Below are 27,248 nucleotides of genomic sequence, written 5' to 3'. Positions count from 1 at the left end.
GCGGCACGGGGAATATTCCCGGGGACGGTGAAATATTCCATGCTCTCCGAACGCACGGATAGTCTCGAGATATAAGCCACAAGTCAAAGTTCACTTGGGTCAGGGTCATGAAATTTTCAGACTTTGTCAACATGAGGATACTAAAGTTTCGTCGCGATCGGCTTCATGATAACTTACACGATAACTTCACACGTCGATCGAGAGTTAAAGTATGCAATAAGAACTTCTTGGGTGAAGACAAGACCAACACTTTTATCAAGCCAAGCTCACAGATTTTTAATGATACGGTATTTTCTCTCTACCTACTACGCTACCTTCTCACATTCATTTTTCTTAAGTGTTTTTGGGGACCAAAATATATGTTGCCCCTCTTCCAGGCTTGGGGGGGCATGACCCCGTGGCCCCCCTGGATCCGCTAGGCCGAAACTAACTAGGCCGTTTTCAAACGGTCTGATATTTCAGGTCATGGTTTGCAAACGGCCGGTGTTTTCAGGCTGTTTCATATGGTCTGACTGGGCCAGGCCGTTTGCAAACGGACCGAATTTTCATACGGCCTGTAACATATATTCAGATTTCGACATCTGTCGTAGCATCAAATGCTGATGTGGTGCACTCAAAAGCCGGAATTGGTCCTTGGATGCCGTAAGGACCCTTTTAAGAAATAAGTGACCCGACTGACCCCTTAGAGATTGGCCTGAGCTGTGACCGAAATAAGTCTTAAACCGTTTCGCATGAAGGGACAAAAAGGTCCCTCATATGCTTCTTGTACAATTACGAAACAAAACAAGTTTTTTTTTCAACGAAAACTCAGTGAGTGTTCCTAAAAAATTTATTGCGCATATTCCGTGAATGAAAAATTGCCGGGTCATGTCAGGTCAGGCTGCCACAGCAAGTTTGGTAACTTGTCAGCTCAATCGATATTTATGCAATAAGACTTTCTCGGGTGACGATAAGACATGACGACACTTTATGAAGGAAGCTAGTAAACCCGGTAGTTTCTCCATAGGCGCGGGAACCTGGGGGAGGGGGCAGTGGTGGCAGCATGCCCCCCCCCCCCAACTCTGGGGCCGTGGGGGCGGTGCCCCCCACAACTTTCAGACGGAATACCGCTCTTTTTTTGCAAATATTTTCTTTTTTTGTTGAAAAAGCCAAGAGATTAAAAATAAGTGGCCTAAAACCGATGAAAAAAACTATATTTAGGGGATCCTAGGTTGATCTCTATGGTGTGCCCCCCCCCCCTCTAAAAGTAGTTCCCGCGCCCCTGAGTTTCTCTACGCTGTTGAATCACCCTGCTGATCTAGCAAGTATCTACTACGCAACCTTCTCACATTAATTTTTCTTCAAGCGTTTTGGGGGCCAAAAGATATGTTGGCCCCCTCGTTCAGGCTTTTGGGGGGCCATGGCCCCGGTGGCCCCCCTGCAGATCCGCCAGTGGGGGCGGTGCCCCCACAACTTTCAGACGGAATACCGTCCTTTTTTGCAACTGTTTTCTTTTTTTGTTGAAAAAGCCAAGGGATGAAAAATAAGTGGCCTAAAACCGGTGAGAAAACTAGCTTTGGGGGGACCCTATAGGTTGATCTCTATTATGGTGTGCTCCCCCAGTCTGAAAGTAGTTTCCGCGCCCCTGACTTTCTCTAAGCTATTGAATCACGCTGCGGATTCTAGTAGGTATCTACTACGCAACCTTCTCACATTAATTTTTCTTCAAGCGTTTTGGGGGGCCAAAAGATATGTTGGCCCCCTCTTTCAGGCTTTTGGGGGGCCATGGCCCCGGTGCCCCCCTGGATCCGCCAGTGGGGGTGGTGCCCCCACAACTTTCAGACGGAATACCGTCCTTTTTTGCAACTGTTTTCTTTTTTTGTTGAAAAAGCCAAGGGATGAAAAATAAGTGGCCTAAAACCGGTGAGAAAACTAGCTTTGGGGGGACCCTATAGGTTGATCTCTATTATGGTGTGCTCCCCCAGTCTGAAAGTAGTTCCCTCGCCCTTGACTTTCTCTACGCTATTGAATCACGCTGCTGATTCTAGTAGGTATCTACTACGCAACCTTCTCACATTAATTTTTCTCCAAGCGTTTTGGGGGGGGGGCCAAAAGATATGTTGGCCCCCCCTTACAGGCTTTTGGGGGGGGGCCATGGCCCCGGTGGCCCCCCTGGATCCGCCAGTGGAGTCCGCAAGGATATTTGATTCGCTGCAGTTGCACTCAGCACTGTTTTAATTTCAAATTATATCGATTATTATCGGTGTTAGAGTGAGTTTGCGAAATCGGTGGATCCTCGGAGTCCCTAGGGAATCCACGGAGTTCCTAGTGGCTCCGCGGATGAACATCAAGTCTAGTATATTCGCGGATAAACGGGCGGGGATCCGCGGATGAACAAAACTCTTCAGGATAACCGCGAACTCCCTGAAGAGTTGCCGAGATCCGCGAACCACCCGGGGAATCCGCGGAGTAACGATTCATTCTAGTGAGTTTGCGAAGTTTCTATGCGTTTCATGCAGCTATATTATGACAAGATTGCAAGGCGTATTGGCTAGATCGTCTGTGATCTAACCCTCGCCGGCCGAGGGGGGGGGGAGGGCGGGTGCCGCCCCCATAGGTTTTTTTTCGCGATAGCTCCGAACACGCTGGCGATAGAAAGCTGAAACTTGGCATACCTGACCTTTGATTCAAGCCGGATCTTTTGACACCAACCGCATTTTCGGGTCAGGTCAGGTCACTGACCTATGACGTCATAAGTGAACCTCTGCACGGTCTTCAGATGTCGCAACTTCGCAACGCCCTCACTGCCAGAGGAGCTTCCACATGGATGAGGGAAATGAAACTTGCAGGATCTAGTATCCATTACGAGTCTCACAACTTGTATATCTCGGATTTTTACTAAAGGTCATATGAGGTCAGGTCATTTTCGTGACCTCACCATTATCAAAGTCAATGGGGAAAAATGAAAACTGCTATTCTGGCGCCGGGAACGATCTCCAACTGTCTCAAGCACACAGAATCGTGATTTGATGCACTCCTTGCAAGGTTAGATGCGTCACTTTTGCAATGTTGACCTTGCGTGACGTCATTTATGACGCATTTATGACGTCATCAAGGTCATATTAGTTTTTCGTCAATAACTCCCGATCAAATTGAGCTAGCGAGTCGGGAAAGCCACCAATGGACTCAGGAAGACCTGCCGAATCGAATGATATGCGACATGACCTCTTTCGACCAGCTTCGTGACCTGGGGCGCTGACCTGACCTTGACCTGAGGTCAACACCCTAAGTTGACCTGACCCGAACAAAAAGTATATCATTCGACGCGCCTGAGCGAGGCAAACACGATGTTGTTAAAATCGGCGCTCTGCGGCCGTTTTTTTGCGAAGTTATTCACCAAAAACTGAACCGTACCTTGAGGCACTTGACCTGACCTCAGAGGTCACCGGTTGACCTAGGACCTTAAAATCGGGTACCAATCTCTGCGTCTCGTAACGGCGCACACGCTCATTTTTTTCCGCGACGCTCTAGCTCCTTCAGGGGCGAAACTGCGATGGGGGGTCGTACCCCATCCCCCTCGGCCGGCGCGTATGTAGAAAACCAATAGGTCCGGCGAGGGTTAACTCTCGCCCGTACCTATTGGTGTTTTCCCAGTTGCTATTGGAATTCGCGGAGTAGGTAACGATTCCAGGGGCGGCGGATTCGGGGGGGGGCAGAGGGGGTATTAATTGAGGTTGTCGCGTCTCAAAGGCGATTAAAAAGACAGGATGTCCAAAATGCTATTTGGAATCGACCTGGAATGTCAACCAATGGCCTGGTGCCGTATGGTTTGGGTAGCATTGGCTTCTTCTAATCACGGAAAGCAATCTATTTTTCCGCGAAAGCTCTAGCTCGATCAGGGGCCTCACGGCAAGGGTTCCAACGGACCCCTCCCCCCAAGCGGACACCTCTCCGCATACGCGGTAGTATCTGAGAAAACAATAATACGGACGAGGGTTAAGTCGCAGATGATCTACCCAATATGCCATGCATTCTTGTCATAAGATAGCTGCATGAAACGCATAGGAACTTCACAAACTCACTAGAATGAATCGTTACTCTGCGGATTCCCCGGGTGGTTCGCGGATCTCGTCAACTCTTCAGGGAGTTCGCGGTTATCCTGAAGAGTCTTGTTCATCCGCGGATCCCCGCCCGTTTATCTGCGAATATACTAGACTTGGTGTTCATCCGCGGAGCCACTAGGGACTTCGCGGATTCCCTAGGAAATCCGCGGATCCACAGATTTCGCAAACTCACTCTAACATCGGCATAAAAACGTGCATATCGCCATATCCATTATTCACTGGCCGTGACGGACACAGGGGCAATTTGAGCCAAATGCCCCCTCCCCGCCTGCAGCGCCCGAAATCGACGAATATTTGCGTTTTTTTCAAGAATAAAACGAAAATTTGATTTTTACTTGGAAAATCGTTGTAAACTGCACAGCAGTGTATAAGGAATAAAAATCCGCTAACTTTTTACACTATAAAGAAACTTTTTGGCGGTATCCCCCGCAGCGTCCAAGACCGCCTTTTGGATCCATCAGCGGGTATATCATCGTCCATCGAGGCAAGACACGTTTATAACGGGCCAACGGCTTTCAATAATGCTAACACCGACCATAGGCGGCGCCGGCGGAACGGGGGGGGGGGGGCACCGGGGCACCGTGCCCCCTTGATTTTGGTATCCTTACATTAGCCCTCTGGGCGTTGCATGGAAAGAATGGGACCAAAAGTTGGCAGTTGCCCCCCTTCATTGAAGGTGTTCCGCCGCAACTGAAACCGACGAGCCCTGAACCCCGGTGCACTGTATATTGTGCAATGTCAAAAAGTGAAACATCTTTTCCTACAATCATCAATACCCCAAACTCACGAATCTGAATTTAAATCATGAGCCAAGTAAATGTGTTGTGCGCAACGTGATTGCACAATGGAGTTGTAACGGGTGCTGCGTCGGGATAGTCATTCGGCTCCCGGCGCCCGACATTGGTATTCCGTCCAGGCACTGCGCTCGAGGACGAGCCGTCAACACTCACCACACGCGCACTGTCCGTGTCAGGTGTCACCGTGTCAGTGTGTCACACGTCAAAACGTCCAAACACGGTCGTAAGACAACTGATCGGCAGCTTTTGATCGCTCCCTCAGTCACGACCTTATCCGGCTCGCTAAAGGGCAGGGTCTCGTCCGTACTACGCACTACGCATTCGACCGTTAACCCTATTAGTGGCAGGCTCCTGCTACCCCTATTAGTGGCAGGGGGGGGGGGCTGTTTACGACCCCCCTTGATATCTCGAGATCTAACGGTCCGATTTTCAAAATTCAAACGGCATTCGATTTCGCTCAACGTGATCTACATTTCTAAAAAATAAAAATTAAAAAATGTCAATAGGGGGGGTAGAGGGGGGTAAAAACGGGCAAATTGCAGATACATTTTAGACTGTTTATCACGGCCAGGTTTCTGAACCAATCTTAACGCAACTTTTGCCGATCGATAGAGAATGAACCAGGAATTCACATGGATCCTAAAAATATGCATTTTAAAAAATCATAGGCGGATACAGATCATTGAGATGGGGGTACACAAAAAGTATAGTAAATAAGGTTTTTGTTGGTACTGTTTCTAAAAAGGGTGGTAATGGTCTTGTTATGTTACAATTTTCTTATGAGAGAACGACTACAATTGTATTGGTCATGCATAGGCGGTGTCAGGGCACCTATGTTGGGAGGTAAAACATAACCCCCCTTTTTTGGACGCCTGGATCCGCCTATTATAGCAAAAACGTGTCAAAAGAGGATGCACAATAACTGTATATGTTATCACATGATACCTTTCATTCACTGCTCGTAAAACTGGTGCAGCATCGTGATCTTCGCCCAAATGACTCGCTTCACGAATAGGACCCCCCAATTCCCAGTGCTCTGGAGCCGCCCCTGGTAAAGTTATGAACTTGAAATTTTCAGGGAATGTGCCCAATTTAGTTTAAGGAAAAGTCAGAAAATTTCAGCATCGTAGCTTCAGCGATTTCGGAGATATTCCCGAAAAACCTGAGGGGTGGATAAAAACAACCCCCCCCCTGCCACTAATAGGGTTAAAATGTGTTCATAATCAATGCCGAATGGGGAAGCGATGATGGAATAAGGGTAGGACGGTAGACAGATAAATAGTGAGGTCGGGTTCTAGCCAATAGAATACATAGCGGTATCAATAGGTCACTGACATTGAGGCAATTATGCGGTTTGATGCCCTTTCAGTGTCCAGATTGTATCGCTTTAAAATCACCTCAAGCTTTTTCATCAATAGAGGCTTCCGGATCCTAAGAGCCGCACTTTTGTATAACGATAGACATCAGAGCTCATTTGATATCCTCTGTTCGTTTCACCTTGCAAACGCCGCTCAGAGGAGTTATAGTCAACACTTTGACAGGACCAATCCATCTACTCACGCAGAAATTCCAGATCGCCACCGAACTCCCGCGTAAATTATTATCGACTCTGAGGCCCGGCTAATCCATCATACGCAGCGCAGATGATTTACACTCATCCTTCTCCAAAGGATGAGATGGACAGCTGCCACCACTTCGTAGTTGTGATGGACTATTGTGATTATCGCGAGACGCTACATAACGTGACTAACATGCAACAAAGTAAGCTTTTAAGGCCTGGCTACACTATGCGTTTTCTTCGTGCGTTTTTTGCGTGTTTGCGTGTTTTGCGTGATATCGTTCTAGAAAAAAGAACGATATTACGTTTTTGTGATGTTTTTCACCTTAAATTTTAGTTACATAAGAGTTATATTAGCTTTTGTATATAACCAAAGTAAAAATTATATTGTTTATAACTTTTTTCCTAGAACGATATTACGCAAAACACGCAAACCTGCAAAAACGCACGCAGAAAACGCATAGTGTAGCCAGGCCTTTAACGATGAACTAGCATGGACAGAAGGACCAGCATTAAATATATTTATAAATGAAATTTGTCTTGCTTGTTACAACAAAATCCGTAAAATCCAAGCTCAATTCAAATAGAAACGTTCCTTAAATTACAACACTTCTATTTGATTTAAAAATAACCATCGAAGTCATTAAATTCTACTTTCCCATAAATGACAAGCCTAGCACCACTAATATAGCTCTCATGGAATCATTTCCAAGCCAAATTCAGCAAGGTCGTTCCTCACAAAATCGAGTTTAGAGGATGTCTCACCACAAACTTTCATTCCGTCATCTCATCAGACACTTGTGTCACCTGGCCAGCTCTCCCCACAAGCTTGCATCTAAGACGCTAACATTTGCTCTAAGATGCCACAAATATGCCGTAACTCCGACCTAATCAAGTATGACACGTGCCCCTTCTGTCTATTCTGCGTCAAACATGGTAAATTGCCAATTAACCCCTTCTGTTCACGGCAAAGAATATAAGGTTACTGCTTATCGGCACACTCAGTACCATGACGAGCCTACGTCAAGACAAGTCAATTATTCCTTTCCTCGTATTGCAAAGTAGCACTCCGCGCAATTATATTGTTTGCTCTGCCTCTGTGTTAAACATACATACAGGATTGGTTATTGAGGTTAGAAGCTGCAATCTCGATGTTTTTTTTTGTTTTTGTTTTTAGATTGCCCAACGATTCCGGGTATATGTGTGCAAAATTGCCAGAAGCATGCAGCATTTCATACAAGCGTGAAAACAGGCGTTTGTGATGAAGCTTTAGGAATTAGGAGCAGGCAGATAAGAAACATGAACTTCAAGTTCTACTAATGAACCGAACAAGTTATGAGAAAGTAACAGCGAGCCTAGTTAGACAGAAGCGCAGTGTTGAAAACGTTGCACGACAAACGGTGTCTACACCGACAAATGTCGGTCAGTAAGGCTGCTGACGCACAAGTTTGTCATTGTCATGCGGTTTGAGGAAGAGTTCGCAGTCGGTTGCGTGCTTACTGCGTGAGTTTGACAAATTAAAAAGCAGAGGAACTTTGATTAATGATCGTCTGATGACAGGAGACATTTGAGTTGAAAGGAAAGATATACAACAAAGTCGACTGCTAAGTGCTAACCATTTATGGCGATTTGAATTCTTGAACAATGTGATGGATAAGTGAGTCACAAGGAATTTATGAGTGACTTCAGAACACGAATTTTTGATCCGGATTTCCTGTTATTAAACGCGGAACAGTACAGTATCATTCAGTTGACATCTGTGTTCGTGGTGAAAAAATAGCCACACCTCAAGCCAAACCTTCCTTCTCAATTGTGTCGGTCGAGACATTTTCTTGTTCTTTCTCGTACGACTGTGATAAAGAAATCTACATCTTACATACATCGCTTGGACGGTGGACAATCATCAGATATCATCACTGATTTGTAAATCCAGTCTTTTACACAGTTGTAACTGGGTCAAGCAGTAGCGTATATCGAGAACCGTGTAGTTCTTTTTTAATTTGAGATCATCTATGATGAATCCTTGATTCGAGCAGCACGGATGCAGCTTTACCAAAAAGAAGTTCGGTTGGTAGCTCACAAAGAGAGCTGTAACAATCCCAAATCAATGAAGTCTAAATTGCAGCTCTTCTTCAGCTGCTAAAATGAAAATGGACTGCGGATAAAAAGGAATTGCGCCAGGTCGCTTACATTGATAAAGGAAGGATTGTGTTCACAAATGAATCATCAAATGAAGAAGTGAAACATATTTAATGGCCCAATTCTAAGGCAGGGCTCTAAACTAAAAGTAGTTTTGCCATCTTTCATACACCCTTGAACTGCGAACTGGAAATACACGACATCGGTGTACCGTGCTACCACAAAAACGATCTCAAACTTTTGCTCGACAGCCTTTTATGGTAAGTTCATCCATCCTGCTAACCGAACGAATCACTGACGCACTGGCTTTCATGAGTCGAACAACAGGAAAACAACACTGCATGACTGATTTTCCCACGGCTATCGTTGATATTTCCCTCAATAACCGTCCAGTGCTCGCCTAGCCGAGCGATCCATTCACCGGGCCACTCCCAGTCTACCAGTCCTCCAGTGACGTCACATAGTACTCCAGTTACGTCATCACCGTGTATAATTCGCTGAGCGATCCTTATCTTCAGAACAGGTGTCGTCAATTGTGCGAGACTGATAATGATCGCCGTGTGTAGGCAACATGTGACTATAATTAGCGTGAAAGTCCAACTGTGTATGTGGATGTTACTTATTGGCACACGCCTTGCGGGACAAATATGCACTGTACCTATTCATTAGAATGGACTGGAAGATAGTGAGTGTACGACGTGCGTGCTGTTAATTATGTTTACGTAGGCATTATATGTGAGCACTTTTGGCGTGAAACGAACGGCAAATTGGGTGTCCTTTGCGCATGGAACATCCCCGTGTGTAATGGGATTTGAGCACACGATTGGCTTGCACCGCACACGCTCTGCTGTGTCAACAATAACCATACTTTAATTCTTTCAACAGAAAATCCTGGTAACAGTGGCGATTGACTAAGCCAAACGAAAAGAAACGCCTTCTGCACATTAACGATATCATGCCCATTTATTAATGACATTTTGAATTGAAAATAAGTTTTTTGAATGGTCAAAAAGGCTAACTTCATAAAATACAGAGGCAACGGTAGGTAAAGTCAACATTCAACATTGCTATACCGTTGCCGTCCATTGTCCAATAACACGTCATACGTCCGCTGCACCCATATACGAGTATGCTGTGCTTTCCACTGACCACTGCCCCCCTCCACCCCCCCCCCTCTGGTTCCACCCCTCCCCTCGTGACGTCACACGTGCTGACGGACGGCGAACAGCTGGCGGTCAGGGGAGCCCTCCCCTGCGCTCCCCTGCGCTACCCTCCCCTTCCCTCAGCACCCCGTGCAAAACACACAGGGGAGCGGGAAAGGGGCCGGTGCGGCGGACCGGTCAGCGGGCTGCGTGGTTCACACCGGATCCGTAATGACGCCGTAACCGTTACGGCCGTAATGAGCAAGACATTTCTCAAGATTCCCCAAGCATTGCGACTTTTCTAGGCGAAGTTGAAATTTGGCAACCAGCCGCCGTAAACTGGCAGCGTCCACCGTACTCGTTACGGAACGTAACAGAAGTTGGGGAAAATTGAACTTTTCGGCCGACCGGCCGCCGTAATGACTTTTGTTGACATGTATCTCCAAAACGGTTTGACTGTTTGATGAGCGGTCTTCTTTAGAGAGGGGATATATCTTTTCTTCATGGAATTGTGCTATCCATAAAAGTCATGAGTGCCTGTTACAGCACGTGCCACGTGCGACGTGAGAGGTTCCAGAAGAGCTCGTCATTCATAACTCGGGAACGGCTGAAGCGATACAGCTCAAAATTTGTTTGTTGTTTTGGCTGGGTGCACACTACACATCCGGTGACCTTTGAACGGTTTTGAATTTCTTCAGCGCGTGCGCACGTGCACACCCCTTTTTAATATCTCGGGATCTGCTGGGGCGATAGCGCTCATATTTTGTATGCTAGAGGACACCATGTAAATATGAATATTGCACAGGTTGGCAAAGACCTGTGCATGCACGTGCGCACGTGCGTACCCCTTTTTAGTATGTGGGGATCGGATGGTCCGATAGCGCTCATATTAAGTATGGTGAAAAACACTATGTTTTTAAGCATATTGCACGGGCTGGCAAAGACATTGATTTGCACGCGCGCACGTGCGTTACCCCTTTTTCATATCTGTGGATCGGCTGGGCCGATAGCGCTCATATTTTGTATGCTGAATAACACCATGTTTATAAGCATATTGCACGGGTTGGCAAAGACATTGATTTGCACGTGCGCACGTGCGTACCCCTTCTCCATATCTCGGGATCCGCTGGGCCGATAACGCTCATATTAAGCATTCCGAATGACACCATGCTGACCTGCAGCTTGTACTGGTCAGCGAGGGTATAGGCTAGCACGTGCGCACGTGCGCACCCTTTTTCCATAACCGCAGATCAGCTGGGCCGATAGAGCTTATATTAAAGGGAGATAATGAGCTTTCTTTTTTCTTAAATAAAAATTACTCGACATCTATACTATTTCTACTGTAGTTTCTATAAAATATGAAAATTTCCTAGCACATTTTCGTATGTGAAAAAGGTTTTTATTTTTGCAAAAAAAGAAGCAGTACTTGCAGTACTTGTAACACCCACCGAAATGCGTTGTCCTTCTCTATAAAAAAGTCGCAGTATATGGCGCTTTTGTTTCAAACAGCGACGCTTGGGTTTTTGTTTATGTTATCGCCTTGTCGTTGCTTGGTTGTAAGGATTCTAACTTGAATTAGAGTTAATTCGGTTTAGAATTAATTAGATTCTAATTCGGGGGTACATAGTGCCTACTCTTCTTTGTTTCCAAGTATTATTTTGCGCCACAAATGAACGGCATGCGCCAGAAACGCAGCCAAATCTTGCGATTGCGACTACGAAATTCATTATTTTGGCGTCAGAGCCTGAAGCGAAAAATACAAGCATATTTATTTCAAAAAGACTTCAGGTTTGTCGAACGGTGTTATGAGAATTTTGATAACAGTACTGCATAAGTTTTTCAGTGATGCCGCAAAAGTGTTGTATCTATCTTCTTTTATTGTGCAGTCGGCGGGACCGATTCAAAATTGAGTCGTTGCTACTAAAATAGCAGCATATGGCGTCAGATGATGAACAGGAAAAATAGTTGCGTAAATTTAGACAAACCACCCCCCAAACCATGAAAATCTTTTGAAGGCACTATAGACGACCATTAACTAACTAGATGTGATGAAGATCAAATGTAAGGATACGCTCATTTTACAAAATTACATGCAAGTACCAAAAAGTGATGTAAGTACTTATTCAACGGTCATTTTCAGCGCTCCCCGCTAACGTGACTTCAAGTTGAGATATTTGCGGCAAGGTACCGAATTGAGCAAAATGGTTTTAATTTACATTATAACTTGTTGTGTTTTGTCAGAAAATGGTCCTAACTCAGATTTTGTGGAAAAAGGTCATTATCTCCCTTTAAGTATGCTGAATAACACCATGCATATTAGAAGACTCCACAGGTCAGCGAGCGTATTGGTCTGCACACGTGCGCGTGCTTACCCTTTTTAATGGCATGTTCCGATTGCTTGGGATTGCATCTTTGGTAGATTAAGCCAAGGTATCGCCGAGCGATTGTGAAGCTTCGAAATGTTGACGAGGGCAGCGGTCTGCTCGTGCGCACGTGCAGACCCTTTGGCCTTTTACCTTAGCTCGAATCAACCTGCCAATAATTATTATTTCTTGTGAGCATGCCCTCAGCGTGTAACGTTCACGGCTTACTTTGTATCTTGTTTATGGAGTTCTGAGTTCTGAGTTTCATGGAGTTCTGAGTAAACATCACCGGCCATATTGCCTCTGCTACTTGCTAAATTTGATACTTGGACTTGTAGATATTGGCAGACGTTTGAATCCACATTGACTCTTGGCAAGCCAATCGAGCAAATGGTATACAATCCAGATTCTGGCGTCCGTTGGTATTCCCATCATCCACGAATAGCAAGAATGTAAGAAATAAACTTCAGCGTTACATGCCCTCTTGTAATGCAAGAAATAATGCAAGAGTCTCCGTCCAGTGTTCTGCCCAATGCCCATCGGCGTTTAATTAACAATGATATGACTCGATACAATTGCAGACCGCTATGTCAGAGCAAAATTAACAAATTAAAAGGAAGAGAGTAAAACAAGTCTACATTCTGGCGCTCCAATATTAAAAACAGCTCTTGGCTTTAGTCCATTTTCCGCTTGCCTATAAACAAAATAGAGTTTTGGCGCACTTGTTTCGAACGGTGACGCTCAGCGATGGCAATTCCCGGTGCACACCGAATCCGTAACCATTACGGCGTTACGGCGTCAAAAAATCGAACTACGCATGCGCGTTGCATTGTGCCCTCCACTTTCGAGATATTTTTAATCGCCACCGTATTCATTACGGAACGTAACGGTCATTACGGATCCGGTGTGAACCACGCATAAGTTTGGGACGGTGTAGACTGGAGGTTCAAGGTTGTCTCGCCTTGAGGATGTAGTTTGTAGCGAGGACGAGAGGGAAGAGAAGCTGAAGGGTAAGAAATAGAGTGAGAAGGATATGAAAAACAGGGTTGGGGAAATGAGAGCGGAGCGCGAGAGAGAGAGAGGACGGAGAGAGAGAGAGAGAGAGAGAGAGAGAAGAGGAGAGAGAGAGAGAGAGAGAGAGAGAGAGAGAGAGAGAGAGAGAGAGAGAGAGAGAGAGAGAGAGAGCGAGAGGAGAGAGAGAGAGAGGAGAGAGAGAGAGAGGAGGGAGGAGAGAGAGAGAGGGAGGAGAGAGGAGAGAGAGAGAGAGAGAGAGAGAGAGGAGAGGACGGAGAGAGAGAAAGGGAGAGAGAGGGAGAGATAGAGAGAGAGAGAAGAGAGAAGGAGGGGAGAGAGAGAGAGGAGGAGAGAGAGAGAGAGAGAGAGAGAGAGAGGGAGAGAAAGAGCCTGAGCTAAGGATAGAGCCGTCACGCGGTCACCACGTTGGATTGAGTTGCGACAACCACCTGACGCAGTTCGCACGCTGTTTGATCAATGACTCGTAGCTCGTCGGTAGTCTTTGTTTGACAGCACGGGATCCACACAGAGCCCGTTTGGGTATGGGAAGGGTAGTTAACAGGTCGGGCCGCCCCCTGAAAAATGGCCCGGTGATTTACTGATGAGGTATAGTGACAGGGAATCACGGGAATGGGTGTCACGGAATCACGACGCTGTGGAGGGTGGTGGGAGTCGTTATTACGTGGGAAAATAATGCAAGGTCAGGTGGTGTATAGAAGAGACTGAGAGGCATGGGCCGATTTACACGTTGGGTACTGATGAATGGAGCAGTTGTGTCACCGAACCAGATGGTGCGATATCTTTTGTTGTTGGAGATCCATTCTAGCGTGAGGACAATAACGAAAAGCAACAAGATGTAAGTAGATAATTGATTTTTTCCCCGTAAATAAAATGTAAATAATGCATAGACCTTTCTCCCCGATGTATTTAACCCGCCTCTATTTCTTTCGTCCCCGACTCATAGCCTATGACGATCTTGTCTGTCATGCTCGTTAGCCAGGACCCAGAATGTGCGGAAAAATCAATGTCACCTAACAATGGTCCCCGGTCCCCCCCCCCCTTCCCTGCCCCCTCAGCTGTCACGGGTGGAGCCACCGAAGCGTTACCACGTGGAGTTTGCGTCCCCTAGACAGGGGACAATGTGCGGGGGAGTGGACAGAGTCACAGAGCCATTGTGTTTTGTTCTGGACGGAAAAAGTCAGCCTCGTGAGGAAAAATAATGGTTATGATACGTCCAACAAACGGGTGAACAAAATTTACGATGCGTTATTTTTGACAAACTTTGTGGATCTGGCTCAGTGAATAAGATAAAAATGTAGAGCTTGCAGGAAGTATTCACTTCGTTTGTCATATAAAATGAATATCTTGGACAGAGGTATATTGAGCCATTATAAATTTCAGATTATTCAGCCGAATATTCCACTTCCCCTTCTTTACTTTACCCGATAGCTGAAAGGTGTTTTTCCTCAATCCTTGCTCATTTCTCAGAGCCCTGGGACTTTTCCCCATAAGTGTCAGCTGGTGGTGAACTAAGGGCTTGCGTTGTAGTTTCACTTTCATCACAGCCGGGTCTTATCCACCCATTCGGCAATCGAGCCGGTCGGCGTCCACGGACATAGGCCAGCGTAGATGCCGTTTACGTCAGCAGCGCCACTAGGCGGCAACTGCATGAATTAGCGGTTCTCTATGCCACCACAGTCGCCGCTGTCATCTCAAACGTGAGAGCTGAGACCGTTTTCGAGGGTGGACGGACGACTCCCGAGCCTCTTAAAAAGGGCAGTGGCCAGGCCGCGGTCATTTTCACTGATGAGGAGCTCACACAAAATCCCCTGTCCGGCCCCCGAAATCCCCTGTTTGTGTCAACAAGTCGCCGACGAGCGGAGGAGAACAGAGTAGCGCCGGTGTTGATGCCAGTTTAGCACTCACGACACGGCAGATATTGCCGGCTGGTATCTCGAGATGCAGTCAGGACTGAGCCTGGGTTTTGTCTGCCGGGATATCTCGAGATGCTATCGTCACATCCTGAAGAATCAACCGCTGAAATTTCCAAGAACTCGCTTTGTGGGGGCGTCATGGATCTTCTTTCCTAGAACATTTCGTAACACCGCTCCATATGGTAGAACAATGAGGAATCCGCATTAGAAAACTAGCTCATTTACGCCCTGCCCTCCCCTTACACACAAACGATCACATGTTTTCAGCTGTCAAGCAGCGCCTCCCCGATATCGATGCGTATCCTATAGCTTCCCACGATATCTCAAGCAAATCACATGCGAAACATTTCAGCAGCACGCATTCAAACCGCAAGCCACTGCTGCAACGCGTCTCCAGGCCTGTTCTCAGACTCCGTGAGCGCAACATTTACATCTTAGACTAGCCGTCAGAGGCCAGAGTCAGAACACGGCCTCCAGATGGCCACCGCACTGCGCCAAATTCGTCGCCAGTGCGCCATATTTGGCACCGAGGACGTCCGACATCTGGCAGCATGCAGCATTGTCTGGCAGCATTAGCTGTTATACAAACTACAAAGCGAGCGGCCCGGACAAGCGTGAGATGGTGCATGGAATGTTGCAATTATGAGAGACAAAAAAGCCCTCTGTGCAAACAGCAGGCTGGGTGACACCAAGTCAGCTAAGACAAAAGTGGAGAATCAAGGATAAAATATTTAAAAGTAAAAAACGACTGAATAAGATACTAGTATGCAGAGCAAAGGTGGTTAAGCCGTTTGGGGGCGGCAACCAACCAGCTCTCAGGACTCAGAAGTCAAAATATAGCCCTCTATTGACTAGGGGAGAGTGGGGCAAAGCGGCCACCCGGGGCAAAGCGGCCACCCATCGTTTTAGCCCTTCATAGCTGGCTTCAGTTCCAATTTATGGTTTCCAATTATACTTCTCTTCACGGTCGTTCGAATGAGCCAGACCGGGGTTTCAGGCCCATCACCATTGTTCTGTGAAACACGGAAAAGCATTTCTTGCCAGATTACCAACTATGTTTACAATTTTTAAATGTTATGTTATTCCATAACCGTTTGGAATTTTTATAAGCGTTCTTGTCCATGCATTGCATGGTTATCGTACATGTATTATACCAATTTTAATGTTTTTTACCCCACTAATAGCTAAGCTGGAATATTTTTGTCTCGGACGGTATGCGCGGGGCAAAGTGGCCGGGGCAAAGTGGCCACCCCCCAATTGGCCATAAGTTGTTTCCATCTGGATAAAAACATTATTTATATTCAAATGTGTCGTCATGCATTCATCTTGGCCACTTTTCAGTTGCATGAGTTACCAAATAATGCAATTAAATGTTTTTTCATGAAAATCCTTTCTTTGTTTACCTACAGGTGGGATGCTGACAAAGCAAACATCCATCCTCGCTTAAACCTTGTCACCATCAAATACCCTAGTCGTATACACGAGGCAACTATTTTGTTTCTCATATCGGGACTTGAGAAGACGCCGGTGGCCGCTTTGCCCCAGGGTATGGGGCAAAGTGGCCAATATGCATAGGTTTAAAGTTTTGTCAATATCTTCCATATGTTAACGCCTTTGGAAATAAAACGCAGTTGAAATAAAAGGCAACTTAATAGGGATCACATTGGCATAGAAAGAATCTTTCCAAGTTTCAAAATCAAGCGTTGGCATCGTGAGAAGCGTTAGGGTGGCCGCTTTGCCCCACTCTCCCCTACTTATAACCCCATCCATCCTCTCCAGACAACCTTCTGAGTGACCACACTTCACCTTGAATACCTCTAGGATGTCCATCAGATCTGAGATCCCGGCCGCATCCCATTGTGATCAGATGGACCGACAGATAGGGAGCGTCTCACAGCAGCTCTACTGACAGCTACCGCAAACTGCACTCGCATGTACGAGTGCTCGGGCCCAAGTGAGCTGGTTCAGAGCGTGGGGAACGGGCTTGGCTCGATGGTATGTGAGTATATACGACCTGCTTGTGTGTGTTGTGTTGTGTGTCTGGAGGTCAACGTTATAGCGCCTGTGGCCCCGTATACGTATCATATGTTTTGTGATCGAACGTTCTGAGACTTGAGAAAATAAAAACACAGTCTACATTATTAGTTGGTTGAGAAAAAACGTCTTTTAAATAGCCTCTTTACAATGAAATACCAAATGATCAGAGGTTGAAATAATTAGGCATTGATGATTTCGACCACAGGTCATTATCAAATTAAGCCAGACAGGACTTTTGTAAGACGAGACGAAGTCTTACAAAAGTTCTGTCCGACTTATTTTGATAATGACCTGTGGTCGAAATCATCAATAATTATTTCATTCTCCCATCATTTGGTATTTCATTGTAAGGAGGCCATTTAAAAAGCGTTTTCCCATGCAACTTATACCTATGCCTTACAATATGTAGGTACAACAAAAAATACAAGTGTACATTTTTCATTGACTAACACCGTTCGAAATGCATATGCGTGTCAAAAATGCATATTTTTGGTGGGGTTAGATTAGAACCAATTCCTGCTAGTGTGGGCAGGCGGTTATCAATCCACTGTCTCTCCTGTTGGGATCCACCGCTGGATTTTATAATATCTGTGGCACTACCACTGCATCATGGGGGGGGGGGGGGTCAGTCCAGCCCCGCAGCCTCAATGGGGATCGATACTGCTTACCACAGCGAGACAGAGTGGAGAGAAGTGGACAGAGAAAGGAGGATGGGTCATCGGTGACGTCATTGCTGAGTCAGGAGCTAGCAGGAGTTCATAGATCCGGGTCAACACGAGCTCAAAGAGAACGACATTTGCATAGGGACACAAAGCGCAACACTGACCCTGAATTGAAAATCACCCGCAGTGCTACTCGTTATCTAAATGTGTCCTCTGACGCTGAGTGTAGGTATGTCCCATAATCGTGCTCTTCTCTTGCTCTCCGGGAAACCGGACTCGACACTCCCTAATGCCTTATTTCCCCGAGTGATGTCCTGCAATCTTTCATCGCGTGTCATATACCGCTTGTAGCCGTTTCATGTAGCCGCTTTGCACTTGTGCAACTATTAACATTACACCAAGTAGCGGCTCGCAGTGCACCGACTGGGGTGCCGGTGGTACCTAATGAACAGTGCCGAGTTGCAATGAGCAGAAGGCAAGGGCTCCATATTCCGTCAAAGCATCGCCCGCTGCATGCCCTTGCCATCTAGCGAGCACAGTATGAAGCTTCAGAAGAAGGGAGGCTCCGGTATTGGAGCAGCAATTGTGTAATTTGTTGCAGAGATGGTGATTTAGCTGGGAGTTGAGACCATTTCTATCACGTCACTGTGTGGTATATGGAGTGAATATATTTGCAGCTGTGTTGCTGAAGTAGTTTGATGCCCTATGTTCAAATCATTTGATCGGGATGAGTTTTCCTCATACCTGTCCGGGAGCATAAGCTAAATACGGCTCCAAATGGAAACAGCCCTCGAGCAAAATAGCAAAATGATTGATTCTCTTGCATTACCAACAGATGTTTTGAAAGCCATCACCGATATCCGCTTAGCTAATGTAAGAACACCCAATGGTTTCATGGTCTTATTGAACCACCAAAATTATCCCTCTTACTTCGGTCACGCGGCCGGCGGGCTGATTTTAGACCCCTGTAATGTGGACAAGTAAGCTGTCCGTAGCCGAGCTCTGACCACGGAGTCAAACGTTGACTGCAGAAGTCACATGTGAACTATACATGATACATAACACCCGTCACATGCCCCCAATGCCCAATATCATTGCAAATGGACCTTCACCAGGTTTCAGGTAACCCGACACTCCATTGACCTTCCCCTCTCAGGACTGACCTGGTCTCTCTAGAAGAACGACGGCGCTCGAGGGGAAGTATCCAGCTCTGGGCGATGTGGAGTAGCTGCTACTCTGTATGATAACACCCCGCCAACGGCCGGTGGGACTCTGCTCCAAAACCTGACGGGAACAACAGGAAAATAGTCATATCGGGCGGTATCACAGGGCAATCAGTGGCAATTTGGAGGAAGGGTGTATTGGTTTCGGTCGTGATGATAGTATGTGAACACAGTGATTCGTTGAAAAACAAAGCCAATTGAGGAAAATATCGATCAACAGTGAACACAGAAGTAGGTACATACACCAAATTGCACAAGCTATTGCTAGGAAAACACATACCTATCACACATAACACTGCCTAACTGTCACGGCCACCCTCACCGTGCACTTCACGGACGCCGAACTGACAAGGTGGACTGAGCAGTGCTCACACTCACAATCACAAACGCACAGATGGCTTCTCGAGAGGGCATCACCGGCCACTGAACTGGGCCCCTTCAACAGCTGACCATCCCAGACACACATCAAGAGGTTAGCAACAACCACCACGCCCTCGGGCGATCTGACGCCTCTTTACTGGTGAGCCGACAGAGCGCACGGGCTACCCTCGGGGCATTGATGTCAGAGATGCACCAGCGCGGTACACGGTCGGCGATTTTACGGCAAAAAGCGGACACAGCCCGACACGTGTAGCAATATCCGAACATGGCTGTATGATCGGTATATCTGAGTGGGGTCAGACCAAAACTGACGTCACTATCAATCAGCTGACGACTGCGAGATGTGTGAGGTGCCGAAAGGACGTCCCAAGGATGCATAACAAACAAGGCCGAAGAGATAGGGAGAAGGCCATGACAGTGCGACTTCTCAACGTATTTGGGACGTTTCGCCAGGTATTGAATGCACCTTTCTCCGCAAAATAAACTCACCAAATATTGGTCAACTAATTAGCTCTTAATTTTACGTTGGCATTGAAAGGAGGGAACGTTTCTTTGTTATGATCGCTTACCGCATCAGTAATAATCCTGTCAACTTTCGAGTACAACAAATGAACAATAATTGGACCTTTACCCTGTATTTAGCTCTTATAAAACAATGCGCAGGCATTTATTTCCTTCCAGGTGGAGCGCCTTGTTCAGACTAGCCCCTGGTCGTTTGTTTCGAGTGTCTGCAGTTTGTGTGCAGCTGTTACTGTCTGGGTGTAAGCCTAAGGGACGGGTCTGTAGCTTCATCGATCCACTGGGGGCCTTATAATGGCTCATTAGTTGTTTCTGAAAACTTGGGGTGCTGGCTATCGTCTCAATAGAAGAGCTGTGTACCCAGCAGGCGCCATACGTCAGCAGAACTGATAGGAGTCATTGCTTTGGCGCCGAAAGTGATGAACGACCAGCTAAGCCGAGTATCACATGGTGACCCAGAAATAATGAGCAGCGTCAAGTGGTGAAATGAAATTAATAATGTTGTAGACTAGAGACGCAGTCAAGAAAATCCAAGAATATGCTATCACATGCGCTACAATTTAGCACTATTGCTAAAAAAACAGCCAGCTTATCAAACAAATAGTTTATCGTCACATTTACAGCCTGTTAACTGTTTTGTTCTTTGTGAAAAGCGATAATGTGAACACATATATATTGCACATATATATGTGCAATATATATGTGTTCACATTATCGCTTTTCACAAACGTCAAACTGTCATACCACAATATGTTTTGTTCTTCTTTTTTGGCTAGCTCAATAATTTCAGCATGTTAGCTTATCTGCTTCGTGAGAAGAACCAACGCTCCGCCGCTAAGCGCATTGTAAACGGCAGACTGTGTCTTGTTGGGGCGGAACCGAAACAGCTTGTTTGAGAAGCAAATTAGCGATTTGTGTGCTTGCTTGTGGTGGTCCACTGAAGTCTCATTAGAATGATGTAATCTGTGATTGTCTGGCACCGATCTGGGATGCCCTTGGAAAACCCGGCTACTGGTCGAGTGTAGTTAAAATTATTCTAGGGGTCTAAGAACTACGATTGAATGCTAAAATAGGTAAACAAAGGAAGGTGAGATATGGAAGATAATGAATGCATTGAAACACATTGTGCATGAGAATGATGTATTCAAATAAGAATTTCGTTCTGGACATTTAACATGAATGCCAGAAGCAAACAGTCGAAGATTATAGCCTAAATAGGAAGTTACTTACGACTCTGGCCTCCATATTTTGCCGCGCAGTTTCTATTGACACGTCCAATACTTCCCAGAACTCGTTCAGCTCAGACGTGTTAGTAACACTTCACCACGCTCAAATCCGATCACAAATCCACTGGAAGACTGTTCAGTGATCTATTCACGGCAATGCTGAGGAATCACCGCAATACTCCTACATCCACATCACCTGAGCTCCCGTTCCTATAGAATATCACAAAAAACTAACTTCCTACCCACCCCCGGCGTTTTTAAGCCTCCTAACTCCGGGGCCGCTCGTACGGTACTGTCAACCGCGCCTCAGGCACCACCGCCCCAGGGCATGGCCTCAGGCGGTCTGCTGAGGTGGTAAATACGAGAGTCCACGGGTCAGGTAGCTCTGGTTCAGGTCGGGTTCGTCCGTGCCGGTAGGTATGGTTCGGCTGAACTCAGGTGAACCGCCGGAAGGGCAGCGGCGGAGGTAGCAGAGACTGAGTGGGGATGGTAAATTTTGTTTTTGAGAGGGACAGAAATGCTATATAAATGTGTAATGGTCTTTGAAGCTGCTCAATCAGCACAACGGATTGGAAATGTATGAAGAAGAGTGGAATGGTGCGTAATATTTGCAAAAAAAATCACATGAACTCAGACGTTCACGTTATGAAAGGTCATGCGGGCCCATGACCCTTCAAAGGCTATGTGCAAGAGAGAAAAACTGCTTCGACACAGAGCAAACAGCCATTATTACACAAAGTTCACCGGTGAGAGAACTTCGGGCTTATGAGACGACCCCAACTTTGAACGGCGGACACAACTTTGCCGTGTATAACTTCAAGTCCCGGGGGCAAAGCTGCCTCAGAAGTCGATGTGCGCCCAACTTCATAAGCAAATAAGAGTCCGGTTTGTGATCTTTACCTGTCTCAAGCGACCTTCTCAAACTTCGGTTCTAATCAAATTTGTATGTCTAGACAGCACCCGTCTGGCCTTTGGGTTTTCGCAAAGTCCCATGGGGATTTCCCAGCAATGTTTGAATGATCACATGAAACTTCAGCATTCACCTAGACGAAGAATTGAGATCCATGTAGTTTTCATTTCCATTCAATTTTTCAGAAGACTGAAACCCACCATAGCTCCATCAGCCTCACCCAATTCCATCGCTGGCACCGCCTCTGCTCTTATGTTAAAGTTAGCACCTCGGGCGTCCGCCCCCCCTCCCCTCCCTCGCACCCTTTGACCCGGACAGGGTCGCTCACAAGGACGGGCCAACGTTCGGCGTTCAGCGGTCGTCCAAGGTCGCAGTGCCTGAGGCGTAGCCGCAGGCACGCGAGAGCTGAGGTCGCAAAAACCGAGATCGCATGAACCGAGATCGCATGTACAGTCTGTCTTAAAAGTACCGCTCAAAGTGACGGTGGATCCATCAACCCTGACCGAGGAAGGGCCTGTGTTAGTTTGAAAGTCACCGAATCAATTGACCTGGGGAATGGACGAGGATATCCATTGTTTCGGTGACTCAAATCCAGCAGTCCTTCCTCGGTCAGGCTTGATGGATCCACTGTTACTTTGCGCGGTACTTTTAAGACAGACTGTACAGTCTGTCTTAAAAGTACCGCGCAAAGTGACGGTGGATCCATCGAGCCTGACTGAGGAAGGGCCTGCTAAATTTGGATCACCGAAGCAATTGACATCCTCGTCCATTCCCTAGGTCAGTTGGTCGGTGACTTTCAAATTAAAGCAGGCCCTTTCTCCGTCAGGCTTGATGGATCCACCGTCACTTTGCGCGGTACTTTTAAGACAGACTGTACCGAGATCGCAAGTCGGGACTGTACTGAAGGGGACGGGAGGGGCTAGGTGTTGGGCGGTTCGTGTTGAACTTCGACCTTGTAGAGCAATGTGAGGAGAGCAATTGTTCGACTTGGTTGTATGGTGCTGAAACAAGAGCTTATGAACCATTGAGCTATTGCTCAACCACCAAATAGTTTTTATTGGTTGTTCATTGACAATTCATTTTGCCATTAGTGGGAATAAATAAATGAATTTTTTTCACTAAACAAGATTGCATTTGTTACTTAGAAATAAGGTGTAATAAATCACAGAAACCCCTGAGAATTAGAATTAAATTTTAATCGCTACATGACATGCACTCAAACAGCCACTTCCATAAATGTCACTTTAAAAAGGTCGTGTCACTCTGAAAAGGATAACGCTGGTTTGCGTTCGAGGTTAATAAATGACATCGTAATCTGATATACGACCTCATGACAGAGGTGAGAGAGAGAGAGAGAGAGAGAGAGAGAGAGAGAGAGAGAGAGAGAGAGAGAGAGAGAGAGAGAGAGAAGAGAGTGAGAGAGAACGGGAGAGAGAGGGAGGAAGAGAGAGAGAGAGGGAGAGGGAGGGAGGGAGAGAACAGGAGAGAGAGAGAGAGAGAGAGAGAGAGAGAGAGAGAGAGAGAGAGAGAGAGAGAGAGAGAGAGAGAGAGAGAGAGAGAGAGAGAGAGAGAGAAAGAGAGAGAGAGAGGGAGAGACCCACATTGTCACCGGCAGGGGTGATTGGATGAAACCCTTCGGTCCCTAAGGCGCCATGGCTCCTCTCCCAAAGCCCAATTGGTGCCGGGAAGAGCAATCAGCAATGGACGACTGATTGGGTGTGACGTCATATCCAATGCAGCCGCTGACGCCGGATTGCCATGTGACGTCATATCCAATCTGTTGTCGGCGGTTGATTGCTGACCGGCAGTGTCCTAGTGCTGTTAGAGCCTATAGTGTCATAATAGTGTCGGTAAATTCAACAAACGCTCACCGACGTCCATCTCAAATCATGTCTCAGTGCCTGCGATTTCAACATGCTTTCGAGTCCACCCGCTTTGAACACGGTTTTCAATAAGGCGCGGACCGACCTTGACCGTGGCTTTTATGTTTCATTTCCGCAATATTGACCAAAGCCGGGCTCCATTTTCCTGACATCAATATCCTCACCATGAACTCGCGTTCACCCCTGACCTTACCCCCTGGGTCAGACCAGAGGGCTGTTCACGGGCCCTGTGTGCGGTCGGACCGCACACAGCCTCGAAGCTCCGCCCACTGCGTCCCTACGTCAGCCTTCCGTCACCGCACACAGCGACCGCTGTGGCCGGTCGGGGCTGGCCACAGCGGACCGTCCACCGCACGCAGCCGTGACGTCAGAGCCGCCTACCCATCCCCTACCCCCACGCCTGCTGGACGTACCGCACACACCGCACGCAGCAGTGTGCGGTGCCCGTGAACACCCCTCAGGCTAATACCAGTCTCAGCCTCAGCCACACGATACCACAGTTTAAGTCAGCATTGGAAAGCAGCCGGAAGCATAGTCACAGTCATAGCCAGTACCCACAGAAACTCACAGGCACAGTCCACAGTCACAGTGATAACACTCGCCTTCACACTCACATCCACACAAAAACTCAGCTACACGGTCGCAGTAGCACTCACAGGCAGTTACAAACACACTTTCCATTCTAGCTGCGATGGGAGTTGACCATTATACAATCTTCCGCGTGACCCACAGTCAGTTAGCCAGAGTCAGAGCGTTTCCAGAGCTCATTCTGCTTCTGGAACATGTCCAGTGGAGGAAGCCAGCGGCATTAATGTATGTGCAGTCGCTCGGGGAATAATGCATAACAGACATGGCTATTGGCCAATCAATGAGGGGAAACAGGCCCTGCTTCTGGGAATCAACAGGACATCGCTGAGTTGTAGGTCAAGGGTGGGGCATGGTATGCGGATAATTGAAATAGGGCAGTCGTTGGTTCCAACAAACAGTTGAGAGCTGGCTCACTAAATATTTCGTTAGACGTATTACACAATTTTGGAGTGACGAGATAGGTATTTTACATCAATGAAAAATGTTGCGCATAGGTACTAGTAGCCTTTGGAGTGTGGGTAGGTATGTATGTCTTTTCCGACACCAAGAACTATATGCATAAATACTCAACAGAATAATCACAAAATGAATTAGTGATAACTAAATAAAAAGGCTGATAATCAAGCGTCTACTTCAAACTCATTTGCATGTGAAAGAACACGTAGGCAAGCAAATGTTCAACTTTCTGGAAAATCATTCGAACATCCGGTCGTTGAAACTTGAAACAGTGCCTTAGTTTGGGCATAGCCCAACCTACTCAGAGATAAAGGCTCCGGGCTACATTTTAAATCCGACCGAATGGCCAGTTGTCGATGAATAAGTCATCAACTCATCAGCTTGAAAATCGGAAACTTGCTGCCGCAGCAGGCATGATTTGTCCAAAGTTGGGCCGCCATTCGGACGTTGAGCCGGATGATAGTTGTACCACTGTAGCAGATGTTACTGCACATTGCAGATTGACACGCCACATCAAACAGCTAAACTTGGAGAAATCACGGATAGTGGTGACATCTGTAACATTTTTAACGTAGATCTACCGACGTGCAATCTACAAAAGGGAAAAGTGAAGACTAAAGACGGCACTTTAGTTAAAGTATCGCTTATAAAAAGGCGTAAGAACTCCATGCCATATACATAACATCTCTGTTCCCTATGGCAAGAACAAAGCTGTTTCACCCAGCTCACATTACCCAACAGAGTCCCACAGGAGAACCAGCCAGCTCAGCCCAACAGGTAAGTACAGACTGACCCGGTGTTACCGTCTAACCGGAAATGATCCCTGCCGGCCGGCTGATGACACACCCAAATCAAACCAGTCACATCAAAGGTAGGCTGATCGCCGGTTTCACGGAGTCAGCTCTAGGGCGATGAGGATGCATGAGGCCACGGGTGGGACCGGGGATCGGCTCAAATGACGGGTTCGGAGAGAGCCGGGTTCTGGAAAACCGGAGGATGAGTTTGAGCAGTCGGTGAACATGATTAAAGTTGAATCAATCGTGATCCATATGCTTCTTACAATTTAGACATAAAATTATCCCGCTGATCACAGTCGAACTGATTTTTCGTCATTATTATTTTTACAATACGCAAAAGCCATTACACCGAAAGCACATCGCGCAAATGAGTCATCAAATTCGCTTCAATTGGTCGTGCATCATTTAATTTACATCACATACTGATGTCAAAGTACATACATCTAAGATAATCCAGCACACATTGGGATCTAGGCTTAAAAGTCATTGAGCTAGACATCTGGCGAGGTGCCATGGCTTTATGAACAGCTCTCCAGCTGAGCTAGCTTTTCCCAGAGCTCTCGAGCAGCTGCACCTAATGACCTATTATGTCGGAAACCAAGTCCTTCCCAGCACCCTAAATTGACGCCTAACGACTCCTTTCTCATCCATGCACGCTCTCAAAGCTAGAGCCGAAGTCACTTCGCATGACACTAATCAAGAATAATGTCGCACTAATCACAAGGCGTGCTTAAACGGGACGATCGGGCGGTGCCGGGGGTAGACGATCAGTCCGTGCCCGGGGCAGTGTCGGAGATGTGGAGCGAAATTGGAAAAGTTGACGGCGCTTTCGTCACTGGCGGGCACGGTAACTCGCGGCGGATGGTGGGCGGTGGACAGTGGACGGTGGGCGGTGGACGGTGGATGGTGGGATGTGGACGGTGGATCGAGGAAGGTGGTCGATGGGTGTCTAGCGGTGGACGGTGGACGATATGCGGTGGAAATTTAAGGACAATGAACGATGGACGTTGAACGATTGGCGTTGGACGTTGGACGGGAAGCGGTAGAAGATGGGTGGTAGACGGTGGACATGGGAAGATAGAAGACAGACGACGTACGATGGACGGTGGACAGACCACGGATGAAAGACGATAGGCGATAAACGGCGACCAGTGGACGCTGGACGGTGGACGATGCTTGCCACACGGCAAACAGTGAGCGGCGGGCGACGGACTCTCACCGACTCTTTCCTGAGTCGCCGCCGGGAACCCGCCCCATTCAGAGTGAGTTGTGAGACGGGCGGGTCGTTGGGAACACTATCGGGCCGAGCAGACGCCATCTCAGGGCCGTTCTGCACCGCCGCCACCCGGACAGGCTGATCACAGCTCCGTCAGACCAAACGGAACGCTGTCTACAGGGTGGACCAAAAAGGATGGAAACATTTTAAACTCGTATAAAACACGTATCATTGCATGCATGTGACTGGGGATGATACCAAACAAGAGCACATTTCGTGGAAATTCATAATGGCATCACT

The 27,248-nt window shown here is 47.0% G+C and overlaps 1 protein-coding gene across 1 annotated transcript in view; it reads right to left on the bottom strand.

Annotated features, from left to right (window-relative positions):
* Positions 1 to 18,901: 18,901 nt before the first annotated feature.
* The window catches only part of LOC122374539, a 93,706-nt gene continuing 85,359 nt past the window's right edge, over positions 18,902 to 27,248 (bottom strand). Inside the window, exon 5 of the mRNA XM_043353350.1 lies at positions 18,902 to 19,033. Within this exon, the coding sequence (XP_043209285.1) occupies positions 18,902 to 19,033 (132 nt within the window). The remainder of the gene's footprint in view (positions 19,034 to 27,248) is intronic.

The sequence above is a fragment of the Amphibalanus amphitrite genome, unplaced genomic scaffold (genome assembly GCF_019059575.1).
Source record: "Amphibalanus amphitrite isolate SeventyFive unplaced genomic scaffold, NRLGWU_Aamphi_draft 000039F_arrow, whole genome shotgun sequence".
In the NCBI taxonomy this organism is placed as follows: Eukaryota; Metazoa; Arthropoda; class Thecostraca; order Balanomorpha; family Balanidae; genus Amphibalanus; species Amphibalanus amphitrite.
The sequence above is the reverse complement of the archived record's forward strand: the minus strand, read 5'-3'. Positions and strand labels throughout refer to the sequence as shown.